Source organism: Myotis lucifugus, unplaced genomic scaffold (assembly GCF_000147115.1).
Source record: "Myotis lucifugus unplaced genomic scaffold, Myoluc2.0 scaffold_614, whole genome shotgun sequence".
NCBI lineage: Eukaryota > Metazoa > Chordata > Mammalia > Chiroptera > Vespertilionidae > Myotis > Myotis lucifugus.
In genome coordinates this window covers 370,025-386,558 of record NW_005871662.1, presented here as the reverse complement: position 1 = coordinate 386,558, position 16,534 = coordinate 370,025, and the positions used below count along the sequence as shown (strand labels likewise).

Below are 16,534 nucleotides of genomic sequence, written 5' to 3'. Positions count from 1 at the left end.
CCTGCCCACGCCAGGCCGCCCCCGGACTATTTTCCGTGTCCACGGGTTGTGCACGTATACGTATGTGATCTTTGGTTAATCTCGTCCCGTCCCCTACACCCCCTCTTCCCCCGCCCCCTGAGATCTGTCCGTCTGCTCCCTGCATCCAGGCCTCTGGACCTGTTTTGCTCATCGGTTTATTGTGTTCATTGCATTCCACATGGAGTGGGACCGTGTGATCGTGGTCTTTCTCTGACTGGCTTATTTCGCTGGCACCACAGTTCCCGTGTCCACCCATGCAGTCGCCGAGGGTAAGACAGAGACGCGGGGACACGGGGTTGGAGCAGACCTGGTCAGTGCTTTATTGGGAAGGGGATGCATTCCGTAATCCGACAAATCTGTGACCCCAGAAAGATCTCAAGTTCAAGTTCCAGCTGGTTTGCTGTGAGTTCGTACCTGCCCTGGAAGAAGCCGGTGGTGTGGCAGTTGTGGTAGCGCCAGTACAGCTGGATGATGCGGGTGGCCTGCAGCAGGCGGAGGTAACGGAGGCGGACGCGCCACATGCGGAACCAGGACTGCAGCCTGACCGCCGCCCACTTCTGCCGAGTGTAGGCCTCCAGCGCCGCCCGCCGCCGCGCCTCCAGCAGCTGCGCCTGCACCTGCCTCCACCAGCGCTGGATGATGGAGGCGCAGAGCGCGGCGTGCAGCAGCGTCCGGCGCACCAGGGTGCCCCGCCACCAGGCCTGGATCTGCGTGGCTCGCTTTTGTTTATCAGAGGGCTTCTTTACCTGTAGGGAGGGGTGGCAAGGAAAAGGAAGGGACACTCGGGACCCGGTCCCCACCCACCTCAGCCCCAGGAGGTGCCAGGAAGGGGTCCTGGTCCTTTCTCAGCCACAGCCCCTGCCTCAGAAGGTCAGGGGCACCGGTCCCCACCTGTCCATGGGGCTCACCGGCCCTGGGCGTCACCGGGTGCGTGGAAAGAGAGCACCGTGGTCTCTGGGTCAAAGGGCCAGCGTGTCCCACCTGGGCTTGACTTCCTACCTGAGTGCAGGCGGCTTCCCTTCAGGGCCCGGCCACAGGCTGCAGACGTGGCGCCCTTGGCTGGCCTCCCAAGCCCGGTTCCAGCTCCCTCCCCAACCTCCTGTCTCCCTCCATCAAGTCCCAGGGGCCTCCCTGCTCCACACAGTTTGGAGTCTCCCTGGCTTCCTGCTCACGCGCATCCTTTTGGTTCTCACACCTTAAGCGAGCACACATGGGCGCACGCGCCTGCCCACGCTCCCACACGATTTGGGACTTGGGTTCCCCTTTACTTGGCAATGCCTTCCCCTAACACAGCCCTCACCACCCACTCATGGCCAGGGTTTCTCCTCCCTACAAGCGACTCTCCAGGTCTCACCCCACCTTTCTCAGCCCCGGAGGTGCCAGGAGAAGGGCGGAGCCAGGGACCAGTCCCTCCCTGTCCACTCCAGCTCTGGGTAGGGCAAGCCCGCATCTGGGGGGCCCGGGGCCTTCTCGGTTTGTGATGGTTGTTCCCGAGGCATCACTCATAGCTCTGTCTTCCCCTCACAAATGCATCCTGGTTGGATGGCAGGTGCCCTGAGCACCCCATGCTGTGGGCCTCAGAGAAGACGTCCCCTCACGCTGGGCGACGTGGGTGAGACGGGGCGCAGGCTGGGGTCAGTGTCACCCTCAACGGTGAGGTCCCCACAGGCCTACCTTTCGTGCACTGGGTGGGGTCAGAGGGTCTTTTTCCTTCATCTCTTTATTTTTTTCACTCCTTTGCTGGTATTTTTCAAGGTTCTCCTGTTCCTCTGCGTCCATGTTTTCTCCCTTGAATTACAGTCAGAGGTTAAATGTGTGGGTGGGTGGGTCCTTGACCACCACGTACCCCGCCTCCTGCCTGGCCGAGGGGCCTCGATGCAGGATGGCATCCTGGGGCCCCTGGAGACCCACCTTCCCCTGCGGGCACCGAGGGGACCGGCGGTTCTGACGCAACATCGAACGCCCATGACGTGGAACTCGGTGGTTCCAATCCCTCGGGTCTCTCATCCCCCAAATCGTCCATCGTCAGGCGCCTGGTGGCCCCACCGCTCTCAGGGGCGCGCGCCTCCGTGGGATCCGTCCACGTGGCTGCAGGTTTCCGTGGTTCGTTCCCTTTTATCGCTGAGTCGTCCTCCATGGCGTGGATGTGCCCTCATTTGTACCCGCTTGGCGGTCTCCACTCTTTGGCTATTTTCTACTATGACATCTTCATACACATTGTAGTGTGAACAGGGGTTTTCAACTGCTAGGTTTGTACTTAGGAGTAGAACGGCTGGGTTATCTGGCGGTTCTGTGCTGAACTTCCCGAGAGGTCACCGAACTGTGTTCCACATTTCACTTCCACCCCACGCTCCGTTCCTACCCCCACGCGTGAGACAGCACGTTCCTTCAGTCTCACTATCCGCTGCGTTGCTTCTGCAGAGGTGATACCGACAGTATTTGCCGACGGACGACGTGGCAGGTGGTTTTCGATGGTGGCTTCCCTTCAGGGCCTAGCTGGTGTGGCTCAGTGGATAGAGCGTCGGCCTGTGGACTGAAGGTCCCAGGTTCGATTCCGGTCAAGGGCACATGCCTTTGGGTTGCGAGCTCGATCCCCAGTAGGAGGCGGGCGGGAGGCAGTCAATCAATGATTCCCTCTCATCATTGATGTTTCTGTCTCTCTCCCTCCCTTTCTCTTTGAACTCATTACAATATATTTAAAAGAAGGCAAAAGTCAGAGACCAGGAAGGGTGGAACCCAGGGTTGCTGGGTCAGCTCTGAGTCTGACAAGGACCAGGGCAAGGCCTCTCGGAGCGTGAGGAGCAGTTGTTACCAGAACCGAGCAAGAGAGGGCGTGTTCAGAAACGTTCACAGCCGGTGGGAATCGTAATTGTATGTATGCTTAACCTATAATTAAAAATACACCTTAGGTTTTATACACCTTTTCCATTTGTTTATGTTTAAAAAGGTGTGTTTTCACATTTACACCAAGGAATGCTATGCGGCAGTAAAAACGAAGGATCTCTTACCCTTTGAGACAGCATGGAGGGACCTGGAGAGAGTTATGCTAAGCGACATAAGCCAGTCAGAGAAAGACAAGTATCCCATGGTCTCACTCATGTGTGGAATCTAATCAACAAAATAAACTGTTGAACAAAATAGATCCAAAGACATGGAAGCATGGAACGGACTGTCGAATCGCAGAGGGAAGGCGGGGGTGAGGGTGGGTGGTTGGGAAGAGATCAACCGATGAACGCGTGTGCATAGATGCATCACCCACGGACACGGACAATAGCGTGGTGAAGGCCTGGGGCGGGGGTGGGTAGAAGGGGTCATTGGGGGAAGAAAGGAGACATGTGTAATGCTTTCAACAATAAAGACTTAAAAATAAATAAAAAAGTAATAATGTAAGTTTAAAAAAATGTTTTTATTGATTTGAGAGAGAGGGGAAGGGAGAGAGGCAAACATCGATTGGCTGCCTCCTGCACACTCCCTACCGGGGATGGAGCCTGCAACCCAGGCCTGAGCCGGGACTGGGAACCGAGCCGGTGCCCTCTGGTGCCTGGACGATGCCCAACCCACAGAGCCACGCCGGCAGGGCCCGTTGATTTTTCTCATAATGCATTTTTGTTGTGTGACGGAAGAATTGGTCTACGGTGGGTCGGACATTTTAAGGAAATGGTCCGTCCCCACAGACAGCCCGAAAGGCAATGGTGCCCAGCGAGACGGCAGGAGTGGAGGCTGAGGTAGGACGCAAGCCAAGCTCGCTGGAGGTCAGAGGCAGGGCCGCCAGCAGGGTCCGCCCCAAGATGGTGTCATGCCTAGCCAGGGGGAGACGGCAGTGGCAGCCCTGTCTGTGTGCAGCGCCCCGAGAATCTGGTCCTCAGGAGGGAGGGGAGGCGGAGCCCGATACCTGCCACTGCCCAGAGGAGAGGCCTGTGAGCCTGGGGCCCCGGCACCGGCACCGAACCAGCGGGTCGCGCTGCTCCCAGGAGGGCCGGCCACGCGCCTGCCTTCCCTCTGGGGGCTGGCGGAACAGAAAGCTGGTGCGTGCGAGCCGGGAGCCCCAGCGCAGGATGACATGGCCGCGGGACAACAGGGACAACACTCACAGGAGGTGCCCGGACTTCAGGGTTACAGAGCCCAGCCCGTCCCGGGCAAGTTCAGGCGGCCAGACGGTGCTGGGTCTGTGCGGGGCCTGGCTCTGCGTGGAGGGCGGGCTCGGGCGCCCCGTCCGAGGTGGTCCCTGCCCGTGTTTCCCGGGGGCGAGAGGAGGGGCTGGGCCTGACTGTGGCCCCGAGGAGGCCTGGGAGTCACCGAGACACACCGGCCCGGCCAGACGTTTATTGGGGCCGCAGAGCCACCTACACGGAGAGAATCTCCACGCGGAACTCCGGGTCTTTGGCACCCCCCGGGCGCTGCGCCTGCGGAGGCTGCAGGGCCCGCGGGTCCTGGGGATCCTGCGGAGCCTCCTGGATCTGGAAGCGGAAGCCGCTCTGGGGGTCCCGGGAGAGGCAGCCGGTGCCGCGCAGCCGGCCGTAGCTCCGGTGGCACTGCCACATGCGGAACCAGGACTGCAGCCGGACGGCGCCCAGCTCCTCGGCCGCGTAGATCTGCAGCAGCCCCCGCCGCAGCGCGCACCCCCGCCGCCACAGCAGCCCGCGCCACCACTGCTGGATGATCCAGGCGCGGAGCGCGGCCGCCAGCAGGGTCCGCCGCACCAGCGTGCCGCGCCACCAGGCCTGGATCCGGCCGGCCGCGTCGGACTTCGCCTTTATTTCCAGGAGTCGCCTTCTCTGAAGCTCCTGCCCAAGCAAAGCAGAGGGTTCCCGTGAACGCCACCGGCCACCGGCCGCCGGCCACCGCCGCGCGGCTTCTCCTGCCGGTCAGGGTCCGCCTTCCCCGGGGCTCCTGCGGGCCTGGCGGGCCTGGCCGGGCTTCGCCGCGCTGCCATCTTGTTCGTGGCCGTGGCCACCCCTGCTCGCGCTCTGCGTCACCGTGTCCTCGCCTGTCGGACGGGATGCTTGCTTGCCCCGTGGTCTTCTTGGCTTCGTGGGACCAGGGGGAACACCTTCCAACCAGAAGACCCGGCCGGCAGGTGTGCAGCGCCCAAGGGTGCCCGCGAGGGTGAAGCTCTGCATTGTCGCCCGCGAGGCTGCCGAACGCCCCGTCCCTGCCACAGCCTCCCTTCTCCCGACTTCCACACCCCCCTCTCGGTCACCCACCTCCTCTGGGACTAGGCCGGCCCATCTCCCCTCTCCAGCGCCCCCTGCCCTGTGCCCGCCTTCCCTGTGGGCTGTTTGCACCCCGATCCACATCCTACTTAGCATGCTCGCTCAGGGGAGGGGGGGGATTGGTGGGGACTGGACAGCCACCCTGAGCCGACGGCATGGGACCAGGGACGGGCCCTCCACTTGCGAGGACCCTGGGTTCCGAGGGGCCATGATTTGTGATTCTCTCCTGCGCCCTGGTCCCCCCCCCCCCCCCACCTACCGTCTTCTTCTTCAGTGACCGTCTTCTCACCTCCTCCCCTTCCTCCTTGTCCTGCTTCTGTGAGCAAAACGTAGGGGAAAGCACGAGTGAGGGCCAGTCCCTGCCGAGTGCCCAGCTCCTCACCCACCCCCAAGTGCTGCCCCCGCCACGGGTGGCTCCTCACCCTGGGGAGCGGTCCCCCCCCGCCCCCGCCCCGTTCTTACACAGCACTGGTTGCCCATGGCTGGAGGGCAGGGGCTCAGATGTTAACACCCCTCAGGTTGCTGCTCCATGGGGCCTGGCCAAGCCCGGATGGGGTAGAGGAGGGGAGCGGTGATGTCACAAGCGCCCCTGTGACCCGAGGCCCAGCCTGCCTCTCCAGGCTCCACGTTGTCAGGTAAGAGGAGGCGCTGCCGCCTTTCTCCTGCGGGAGGGGCCGGGTCCCTGCTGGAACCACAGTCCCGAGAGCCTGTCCTTCCCCGAGGGGGTCTCTGGCCCGGCCTGGCCCACGGGACCGCGGTGTCTGCAGCCACTGGAGCAGCTCCCACGGTGCCGAGGGAGGAGCAGGGGCTTGGCTGTCCCCTGGCCCCCACCCCCGGCCACGGCGTCCTGCCTCAGTCGGGGGGCGGGGATGCCCTCCTTTTCTGGGGTTTGCACCGCAGGGTGGAGGGCTCTTCCTGGCCAAGGGCACGTACCTGAGTTGCAGGTTCCATCCCTGGCCCTGGTCGGGGTGCATGTGGGAGGCAACCCATCGATGTATCTCTCTCACATCAATATTCCTCTCTCTCTCTACCCCCATCCCTTCCACTCTAAATCAATCAATCAATCAATCAATCAATGGAACAAATATCCTCAGAGGAGGATTAACAACAAAACAAACAAGCCCTCCCATCCTGCATCTGAAACCTAGGCGTCTGGAGGGCTTTCCCACACGTGAGTCATGACGTGGGAGGCAGGGTCCCCCCCACTGGAGACGTCTCTGAGGAGGAGGCAGGAGTCGTGGTTGAAAGGCCCGACCCCTACTCAGGCTGCTTCTGAGGCCAGCGCCCTGCGGCCCAGCCCCGCCTCCCAGCGCCTCCCGCCTCCTGACGGACCCGCGGACAGCGCCCAGGAGGGGTCGGCTGGCCGCCTCCTTCCCAGGCATCCTCTTCTTCCCACCGGGAGACCAGGGTGTAGCTTCTCCCCCTTTAGGCCCCAACCCGATTTCGTGTCTAAGCTCCCGTGGCCGTGGCAGCAGCTGCTGATGTGCGGATAAACGATGAGGAAAACGTTGAAATACGCACAAAACATGACCGTGTCCTGGCGACCTGGCAGGGCTGTTTTTCTCTTCTCTTCTCCACGGATGCATTCACGGCTCAGGCACCCCGTGACCGTCCACGGCAGGCGGCGCTGGGAGGGGCCCCTCCCGAGTCCCCAGCAGCCGGGCGGCGTGCTGAGTCATGAGACAGATTGTCTCCACAGCGGCCTCACCTCTGTCAACCGCTTCCTCATCTTTGCTGAACGGCAGCGTGTGGCGTGGGTCACCTTGCTGTGCGGAGGTGCATGCGTCTGGCTGGGGACGCGAGCTCCTGGGGTTCCTGGGGGTGAGGACCCCGACAGGGCCCTGCCTGGCTGTGTGAGCCGGGCAAGCCACTCAGCCTCTCCGGGTGTTTCCACCTGGGCGGGGTGGCGACAGCAGCATCCTCGCTCCTGCGTGGAGCCGCGGGGGGTGGGGGGCGCGGGCAGGTGCAGGCCTTGGAGAGGCGCCTGGTCCCATGCTGCTCCGTGCCCTTGATGTTTGTTTATTATTTATTACTTTGGACACCCCTGCTCTGTGGCCTTGGACACGTGCCCCGAACGCACAGCAAGGCCTGCCGAGCCCACGGCTCCCCCTGAGGGCCCCTCCCCGCTTTGCCCAGCGCCATCCCGGCGTCGGCCACACGGCCACCCTCCCGAGGGGCCCTTCTCGTGTGGAAATCCGATCACGTGATCGGTGCCCTGGGCTCCTGGCCATTTTCAAGGTAAAATTCAACCTGTTGGGCACAGTATACAAGGACCCCAGGACGGGGCCACCACGGCCGCCTCCCTCTGCATTTCCAGCTGCTTCCGACCGCGTACACCAGCCCCACCGCACTCGGACCCAGTGTCCAGTGCCCCTCCCGCCTCACCCCTCCCGGTCGGCCTGTCCGCTTCTGTGCAAACCCCACCGGAGGGTGATCCCAAAGCCCCGAGGTCGCGGCTCATCCGCTTTCAACGCCACCGACGCAGAGTCGGCACCTCCCCTGTCGGCCAGCAGCTTCCCAGGAGGAGCCACCCGTTTTCTGGGAAAACCGTGCCCGGGCTTCCAGGACACCGGCCGCCCAGCAGGGGACGGGCCAGGGCGCCCCCGGTCCGCTCAGCACCTCCAGGTTCCCACCTGCAAACTCTGAGCTTTTAGTATTTTACGTCGTAAGCTTACCCGCCGGGTGTGAAAGCTCTCAGAAACGCCCAGGCCTCGGGAAGGTGGGGGGCCACACTGAAGCCAGCTCTGCCGGCAGCATTGTGACTACACGTTCCGAAGATGAACACAAACCAGCCCACACGCAAACATTACCCTCTAGTGAGGAGGTTTGCTTTTCACAGAACTGTGGATTGGTGCCCTGGCTGGTGTGGCTCAGTGGATAGAGTGCCGGCCTGCAGACTGAAGGGTCCCGGGTTAGATTCCGGTCAAGGGGCATATGCTTGGGTTGCGGGCTCGATCCCCAGGAGGGGGCGTGCAGGAGGCAGCCGATCCATGATTCTCTCTCATCATTGTTTCTACCTCTCTGTCCCTCCTCCTTCCTCTCTGAAATCAATCAATAAAATAAAATGAAATAAATGTGGATTGGTTGTTCTGAAACAACTTCATGTGTGGCCTGGGGCTGAGCAGATACATTAATAAGCGAGGACTCTGGAGCCAGGTGTAGAGAGGGAGTCGTGGAGAGTGAGCGGGGTGGTCAGGGATTAGAACGGACAGCTTTCCAGGCCTTCCAGGCACGAGGGAGGAGGAGAGGCACAAGGAAACGTTTGTCATGCTCGAAGGTGCTCAGATCTCCCCGGGGGTCCCCATGTCATGGGCGGGGGGGCAGGAGCCTCAGGCTTGGGGCAGGTGGCAGGAGACAGCAGGGAGGAAAGGGCTTTGGTGTGGCCTTCACTGGAGTGGGAAAGGCAAGGCAGGGCCGGCCCAGCGTGGGACCGGCGAGTGGGAGTGGTTCCCCGGACACCGGTACTGGCCCTGGGGTGATAAGAGCAGAAAAGCGATTTCGTCCTGGCGTGCACAGGCCGGGGAGAGGAGGGAGGCGCTGCCTTAGACATTTTGCTAAACTAAAGGATCAAAGGCATGCTCAGGGCTGAGTCCTTTGCTCTCTCTCGGAACTGGCTAGTCCTGGGAGGAGCTGTCTTTCCCAAGCCAGAAAGGGATTATTTTTTTAAAAAAGATGTCAAATGTCACCCTGCTCAGTGGTTAGGGCATCAGCCTGGGCACCGGAGGGTCGTGGGTTCGATTCCCGGTCAAGGGCGTGTACCTGGGTTGCAGGTCTGATCCCCGGGCCCCCACATTTATTTCATTTTATTTTATTGATTGATTTCAGAGAGGAAGGAGGAGGGACAGAGAGGTAGAAACATCAATGATGATTATGGGAGGCAATCAATCAATGTGTCTGTCACATTGATGTTTCTCTCTCTCTCTACCACCCCACTCCCTTCCACTCTCTCTAAAATCAATGGCAAAAAATATCCTCATTCCCCAGGTAAGGATTTAAAAAATATATATGTCAAATGTCAAAATATACAAATTATATATATATATATATATATATATATATATATATATATATATATGAGTGGAGGAGTGGGAAATAGGAGATTTACAACTATGAGCACACAAAAACAGCTTATGCTTGTGTTATCTATTTACTAGAGGCTCGGTGCACAAAATTTGTGCATGGGTGGGGGGAGGTCCTCTCAGCCCAGCCTGCACCCTCTCCAATCCAGGACCCCTCGGGGGATGTCTGACTGTCAGTTTAGGGATTGGGCCTAAACCGGCAGTCAGACATCCCTCTCACAACCTGGGACTGCTGGCTCCTAACCGCTCGCCTGCCTGCCTGCCTGCTGATCGCCCCTAACCACCTCTGCCTGCCTGCCTGATGGCCCCTAACTGCACCCCTACTGGCCCAGCCAATCCCTGCCGCTGCCTCCAGGCTGACCTGGGAGATGCCCGGACCCGCCATCTGTTTCTCTGCTCCTTCTCAGAGACAAGGACCTCCTGGAGCTGGTCTGACAGAGACGCGGGGACACGGGGTTGGAGCAGACCTGGTCAGTGCTTTATTGGGAAGGGGATGCATTCCGTAATCCGACAAATCTGTGACCCCAGAAAGATCTCAAGATCAAGTCCCAGCTGGTTTGCTGTGAGTTGATACCTGCCCTGGAGGAAGCCATTGGTGTGGCAGTTGTGGTAGCGCCAGTACAGCTGGATGATGCGGGTGGCCTGCAGCAGGCGGAGGTAACGGAGGCGGACGCGCCACATGCGGAACCAGGACTGCAGCTTGACCGCCGCCCACTCCTGCCGAGTGTAGGCCTCCAGCTGCCTCTTCTGCTTCAACAATGGCAGCTCCCGCAGCACCCGCCTCCACCAGCGCTGGATGATGGAGGCGCAGAGCGCGGCGTGCAGCAGCGTCCGGCGCACCAGGGTGCCCCGCCACCAGGCCTGGATCTGCGTGGCTCGCTTTTCTTTATCAGAGGGCTTCTTTACCTGTAGGGAGGGGTGGCAAGGAAAAGGAAGGGACACTCGGGACCCGGTCCCACCCACCTCAGCCCCAGGAAGTGCCAGGAAGGGGTCCTGGTCCTTTCTCAGCCACAGCCCCTGCCTCAGAAGGTCAGGGGTGTGGAGAGCGGCCACAGTGTTTGGACAGGTTCAAGCCTCGGACTAATGAGAGGGCACAGTCCTCTCATGGTCACGTGCAAGTCCCAGCTTGGAGGGCAGAGCCCTCCCAGCACAATTATAGCCAACAGCTGTGGTTGTGAGCTTGAACCTGTGGTCCAAACATGTGGCCCCACGTGCCTGAGTGATGTGGGCTCGAAAGAGTTCAGGTGCATGTAGTTGAGTAGATTAGAATGTTGTAAACATTTTGACCACACCCTTACTTTACCTCGTGGAATCTGGCTTTAAATAAAGACTTGGCTTGTGGGCACTGTCGCTGTCTCTCCATCAGAGAAGCAGCGTCCTGCTGAGACCCAGCTTTCTTGGCCGTGCTGGCGCAGCACAAGTGGCGCCCAACGTGGGGCTGAGTATGTCATGGCCGTGTCGGCTCGCTACGCAGGGGCACCGGTCCCCACCTGTCCATGGGGCTCACCTGACCTGGGCGTCACCGGGTGCGTGGAAAGAGAGCACCATGGTCTCTGGGTCAAAGGGCCAGCGTGTCCCACCTGGGCTTGACTTCCTACCTGAGTGCAGGCGGCTTCCCTTCAGGGCCCAGCCACAGGCTGCAGACGTGGCGCCCTTGGCTGGCTCCCAAGCCCGGTTCCAGCTCCCTCCCCAACCTCCTGTCTCCCTCCGTCAAGTCCCAGGGGCCTCCCTGCTCCACACAGTTTGGAGTCTCCCTGGCTTCTTGCTCACGCGCATTCTTTTGGTTCTCACACCTTGAGCGAGCACACATGGGCGCATGCGCCTGCCCGCGCTCCCACACGATTTGGGACTTGGGTTCCCCTTTACTTGGCAATGCCTTCCCCTAACACAGCCCTCACCACCCACTCATGGCCAGGGTCTCTCCTCCCTACAAGCGACTCTCCAGGTCTCACCCCACCTTTCTCAGCCCCGGAGGCACCAGGAGAAGGGCGGAGCCAGGGACGAGTCCCTCCCTGTCCACTCCAGCTCTGGGTAGGGCAACCCTGCATCTGGGGGGCCCGGGGCCTTCTCGGTTTGTGATGGTTGTTCCCGAGGCATCACTCATAGCTCTGTCTTCCCCTCACAAACGCATCCTGGTTGGATGGCAAGTGCCCTGATCACCCCATGCTGTGGGCCTCAGAGAAGACATCCCCTCACGGCTGGGCAACGTGGGTGAGACGGGGGGCAGGCTGGGGTCAGTGTCACCCTCAACGGTGAGGTCCCCACAGACCTACCGGTGGGATAATGGGTGGGGCTGGAGGCGCTTTCTTAATTTCCTCCTCTTGTGGCACCAGCAAGGTGATATCTTGAGTATCTTCGACTATGATTTCTACAAGTTGGCCTCCCTTCTGTGATCAGAGTCAGAGGAGAAAGGCGTGGGTAGGTGGGTCCTGCACAACCGTGTGCCTTGACCACCACGTCCCCCGCCTCCTGCCTGGCCCAGGGACCTCGATGCAGGATGGCATCCTGGGGCCCCTGGAAATCTACCTTCCCCTGCGGGCACCGAGGGGACTGGCTGTTCTTACACAAAATCGAACACCCATGACTTGGAAATAGGTGGTTCCAATTTCTCAGGTCTCATCCCCTCCCAAAATGCTCCATCGTTAAGAGCTTGGTGGTCCTGTCGCTCTCAGTTCTGTACTCCTCCAGCCGAGGCCCGGGCAGGAAGAGAGGAGGTGGGAGAGCACTATGATGTCATAAGAGCACTGTGATGTCATAGGGCCCCTCTGACTCAGGGGCCAGGATGCCTCCCCGCAGTTGAGGCCTTTTGGGTAAAAAGATGTGCAACACCTCTCCATTCTTTTTTCCATAAATACCTAACCCTTGGCTAATGACTCAAGGCTCCCGGACACGAGCCCATTGGTCTAAAAAGTGCACAAAGTTCACTCTTTCCGTCGGGTTGATTGGAAAGCTGAATTTGAGACAATTTACACTCCATCGGTCAGGCACTCAAACACATGGACTTCAGTGAAGCAATGGAACCAAATGATTAGAAAGAACGAGTCAGGAACCACATTCTTAAACAAGTCCTTCTTCACCAAAGGAGATTTACAAGTGGCCGGAAGCACATGGAAAACTGTCCAAGCTCATTAGTCATGAGGACAAGGAAGGCCAGAGCCACCTGACTCACCTCTAGACAGACTGCAGAATGGCTACAATAAGGAATATTTCCCGAAGAGGTCAACCAAAGGACTTGTATGCAGGCATATACGCATAACCCATGGACACAGACAGTGGGGTGGGTGAGGGCATGTGCTGGGGGTGGGAGTGGCTAAGGAGAGGTCAACGGGGGAGAAAGGAGACTTCCATAATACTTTAAGCGATAAAGAATTTTATATATATATATAGTTTATATACTGAGCCCAGCCGGTGTGGCTCAGTGGTTGAGTGTTGACCTATGAACCAGGAGGTCACAGTTCAATTCCTAGTCAGGGCACATGTCCGGGGTTGTGGGCTTAATCCCCAGTAGTGGGCGTGCAGGAGGCAGCTGACCAAAGATTCTCTCTCATCATTGATGTTTCTCTCTCTCTCTCCCTCCTTCTCTCTCTAAAATCAATAAAAACACTTATAAAAAAAAGGCATTTTAAAAGGAGGGATCAGGGGTGTATATACTATAACAACGTAGCCAGAATCATCCTTGAGGGGGGTGGTGGGATCCGGGGGGCAGAGTAAATGTTTTGGTTGAATCCCCTGGGCCTGGCCCATCAGCCGGATACCCAGTGACCAACTTCTCAGGAGAGCGAGGAGCCCCCAGGACAGCCAGGGCCCCCGGCTCAGGCTCCAGTGGCTGCGAACACGCTTCCGTCTTCCTCTTCCTCTTCCTCCTCTTCCTCTCAGGGCCTCAAGGTCACAGTCAGGAGGTGAGTGAGCAGCAGCCACTGCAGGAGCAGGGCCCCCCTCTGCCTGCTCTCACCTCTGAAGGTCAATGCTGAGCCACACGGGCTGGGCAGATCTGGTGTCTTGACCTTAACTATGGACACCTGGCCTGAATGACTGAGCCCAAAGCGCTGATCCATCCACAGCCCCTTCCTAAGTGGTCCCTCCTGCGGAATCCAGCAGGTGGGGCTGGGGGCGGAGGCGGACGCCAGGACCGACGGTTTCATGCAGCGACGGAGGCCTTTGCCGGAAGTGGCTGCTCACCAGAGTGACAGTCGTGAAAGGAGGCACCAAGGTCCGCCCGGAGACTTGTGACAGGATGCAGAGGTCACATGGTTGAGAGCCCGGCCTTCATGTAAGAACCCGGCGGGCACTGCCCTCCCTGTAGGCGCCTGGAGTGCACGGGAGCGGTCACCACGGACAGGGGGGTCCTGCAGGCATTGGGCACCCGCAGGCCTCAGGCAGACAAACGGGCGACGACAGGCGTGCTGAAGCCAGGGCTAGCGTGGCCGTGCATGTCCCAGCGGCTCCCCGGCTGGTCAGCCGCAGCCCTAACTGGGGGTCTGGAAACGCGGCTCCATCTCCTGACTGTGACCTTGAGGCCCTCAGAGGAAGAGGAAGACAGAGCGTGCTTGCAGCCTCTGGAGCCTGCGCGGGGGGCCCTGGATGGTCCTGGGGGCTCCTCGCTCTACTGAGAGGCTGATAACTGGGTACCTGGCTGATGGGCCGGACACAGGAGGCCTGGCGGCCGCTGCCCCTCACAGCGGATGGGGCCCAGGTTCCATTCTGGTCAAGGGCACGGACCTAGTTGATGTGTCGCTCTCACACCCATGTTTCTCTCTCTCGGTCTCTCCCCCTTCCTTCCACTCTCTCTAAAAATCTGGGAAAATACCCTGAGGTGAGGATTCACATGAAATGGCCACAGAAGGACAGACACAAAGGCAGGCGAGTGGATCGGAGGGTGGGGAAGGGCGTTGCCACAGATGGCACATTCCTCCGGGCGGCAGGCGCGCAGACGCAGCAGCGTTATAACCTCCCCGGCGGTTTCCCGGGATTTCAGCTGCATCGCCTTTGCCTTTCGTTGCCTCTTCACAGGTGGTTTGGCAAATAGCACTTCCCGTGGGAGCCCGTTTCTGAGGGAGACTCCGGCCCACCCGCACCCGCACACGGGCGGACGCTCTGCTGGGGGCGCTCGCAGCCGCAGGAGTGACCAGCCTGTTTCACAACGTTCCCGCCGAAGCTGGGCCGAGCTGCTCCGTTTGGAGTCGCCTCAGCGCATCCTCACGTCCGTCTGTCCCGGGTCAGGCGGGCACTGGGGTGGGGGATAGACCTTCCCAGCGGGTTACCTGTCTGCTGGGGAGGGATTCACCGACCAGCCTGTCTCCACGCTTCCAAACCTCACCTTTTCCTCCTGCTCGTCCGTCCGTCCGTCCACGGCAGGAGCCCTCACGGCGGGGCACGTCCCTGTGGCCACGGCAGCACTGCGGTCCCGGGAAGGCCTTGGCCTGGTGCCGACAGGATGGCCAGGGAGCAGGTATCCGTTCCCAGGAGCCTCGTAATCTAACCCCCAACTAAGCTCAGTGCACCCCCCAAACGACGCCGCAGCCCCTGCGCCCCCAACGGAGGCGGCAGGAGCCAGAGGGGGGCGCGGAGGCCCCTCCCTTCGCAGCTCAGACATGTTGCTTTCAGGAACTTTCCACAGACACACGCCTGCCTGGGACAGACAGGCCCCTCCCGTCAGCTCCAGGAACCCATACCGGCCGGGAGTCTCCATTCCCAACGTGAAAGCTGGGAGGGAAGCTGCCGGAATCCCTCTTCCCTGACACCAGCAGCAACAGCAAGAAGTGACTGGAGCGGGGGAAGAGCAAGACTTAAGCTACCAGCTACGTCTGAAGGCAAGAGGTGAGGGCAGGGCCCCACACGCTGGGAGCCCTCAGGGCAGCTGGTCCCGGGTGAGACTCCAGGGGAGAGGAGAGAGAGGCTGAGAGGTGCTCAGACCTCACCTGCCGCACCTGCCCGGGGCCAGGGGGCAGGTGGGCGGAGTCCCGGGAGGCGGTGCCTAACAGTTGAGGGCGGGGCTGAAGACCAGGGTGACCCCCCTGACCTTGGGTGAGCGCGCTCTAAAGACCAGGGCCATGGACACAGGCCAGGTGAGCAAGGCCAGCGCAGGAGGGACCTGCCCAGAGGGCGACAAGCAGTGTCTACAGGTGAGTGGAGGGTCGAGCGGAAGACGGGTGGGACCCAGACGCGAGAGGTCAGGGTCCCCCAGGCCAGGCCCCCTTTCCTCGCTGCACCGAGGCAGGACGGCACTCAGCCAGCGGGGACCTCACGGGCGTCTCCGCGTTCTCCCCTGCCCGTCAGCGAGAGAAGGCGGCCGTGAGGATCCAGGCATGGTGGCGCGGCGGCCGGGTGCGCCAGACGCTGCTGCAGGCGGCGCTCCGGGCCTGGGCCATCCAGTGCTGGTGGAGGTCGGCGCAGGCCAAGACGCTGGAGCAGAGGCGGCGCCTGGCGCTGCGGCTCTACACCTGCCAGGAGTGGGCGGTGGTGAAGGTGCAGGCCCAGGTCCGCATGTGGCAGGCCCGCCGGCGCTTCCTCCAGGCCCGCCAGGCGGCCTGCACCATCCAGTCCCACTGGCGCTGGCACACCAGCCAGACCCGGGGCCTGCTCCAGGGCTGCTATGAGGTCAAAGCCAGCCACCTGGAGCTGGACATCGAAATCCTCATGGCCTAGGGCGCCCGCCGGCAGAGCCAGGGGGCTGGATCTCTCTTCCAATAAAGATGCTTACTGCCCGGCCGGAGGTTCCGTGGTTGAGCGTCGACCTATGAACCAGGAGGTCATGGTTCGGTTCCGGTCAAGGGCACATGCCCGGGTGGCGGGCTCCATCCCCAGTAGGGGGCCTGCAGGAGGCAGCTGATCCATGATTCTCTCTCCTCATTGATGTTTCTCTCTCTCTTTCCCTCTCCCTTCCTCTCTGAAATCAATTAAAAAACAATTATTTTAAAAAGCGATGCTTCCTGACCACAGTCTCGCCCTTTGGGAATTAGACCCATGGAAGAGGATTGGCCGCTGACCTTCCTGCTTCCACCCCAAAAAGGCTCCCCAAGCCCTGGCTCCTCGTGCAAACCTGACCAATCGAGCACCTGAAAGAGTCCCCAGGGCCCAGGTCAGGCTCGGACCCCTCGCCGCTCCGGCCCGGCCCCCGGCCCCCGCCCGGGAGGCACCAGCTTTGCTCCTCTGCAGCCCCTGCCCAGGCATCGCCTCTCAGGGAAGGACACAGAGTCTGGCCGAAGCCGAGCAGCCAGGAGG

The 16,534-nt window shown here is 60.7% G+C and overlaps 4 protein-coding genes across 4 annotated transcripts; 1 reads left to right on the top strand and 3 right to left on the bottom strand.

Annotated features, from left to right (window-relative positions):
* Nucleotides 1–325: 325 nt before the first annotated feature.
* Nucleotides 326–1,800, bottom strand: LOC102434361 (IQ domain-containing protein F5-like). The gene is made up of 2 exons (XM_006104852.2): nucleotides 1,696–1,800; nucleotides 326–767 (listed from the first exon to the last, which is right to left on the bottom strand). Exons 1-2 carry the CDS (start codon nucleotides 1,798–1,800, stop codon nucleotides 333–335), a joined length of 540 nt encoding a protein of 179 aa, XP_006104914.1. The 3' UTR covers nucleotides 326–332.
* Nucleotides 1,801–4,364: 2,564 nt separating this feature from the next.
* Nucleotides 4,365–6,963, bottom strand: IQCF3 (IQ motif containing F3). The gene is made up of 3 exons (XM_006104851.1): nucleotides 6,943–6,963; nucleotides 5,494–5,550; nucleotides 4,365–4,805 (listed from the first exon to the last, which is right to left on the bottom strand). Exons 1-3 carry the CDS (start codon nucleotides 6,961–6,963, stop codon nucleotides 4,365–4,367), a joined length of 519 nt encoding a protein of 172 aa, XP_006104913.1.
* A 2,821-nt stretch (nucleotides 6,964–9,784) lies between these two features.
* LOC102433738 (IQ domain-containing protein F5-like) lies at nucleotides 9,785–15,002 on the bottom strand. Its single transcript, XM_006104850.1, has 4 exons — nucleotides 14,986–15,002; nucleotides 14,631–14,733; nucleotides 11,587–11,700; nucleotides 9,785–10,219 (listed from the first exon to the last, which is right to left on the bottom strand). The coding sequence occupies exons 1-4, from the start codon at nucleotides 15,000–15,002 to the stop codon at nucleotides 9,785–9,787; spliced, it is 669 nt and encodes a 222-aa protein (XP_006104912.1).
* A 361-nt stretch (nucleotides 15,003–15,363) lies between these two features.
* IQCF6 (IQ motif containing F6) lies at nucleotides 15,364–15,958 on the top strand. Its single transcript, XM_006104849.1, has 2 exons — nucleotides 15,364–15,435; nucleotides 15,590–15,958. Exons 1-2 carry the CDS (start codon nucleotides 15,364–15,366, stop codon nucleotides 15,956–15,958), a joined length of 441 nt encoding a protein of 146 aa, XP_006104911.1.
* The last annotated feature ends 576 nt before the right edge of the window (nucleotides 15,959–16,534 follow it).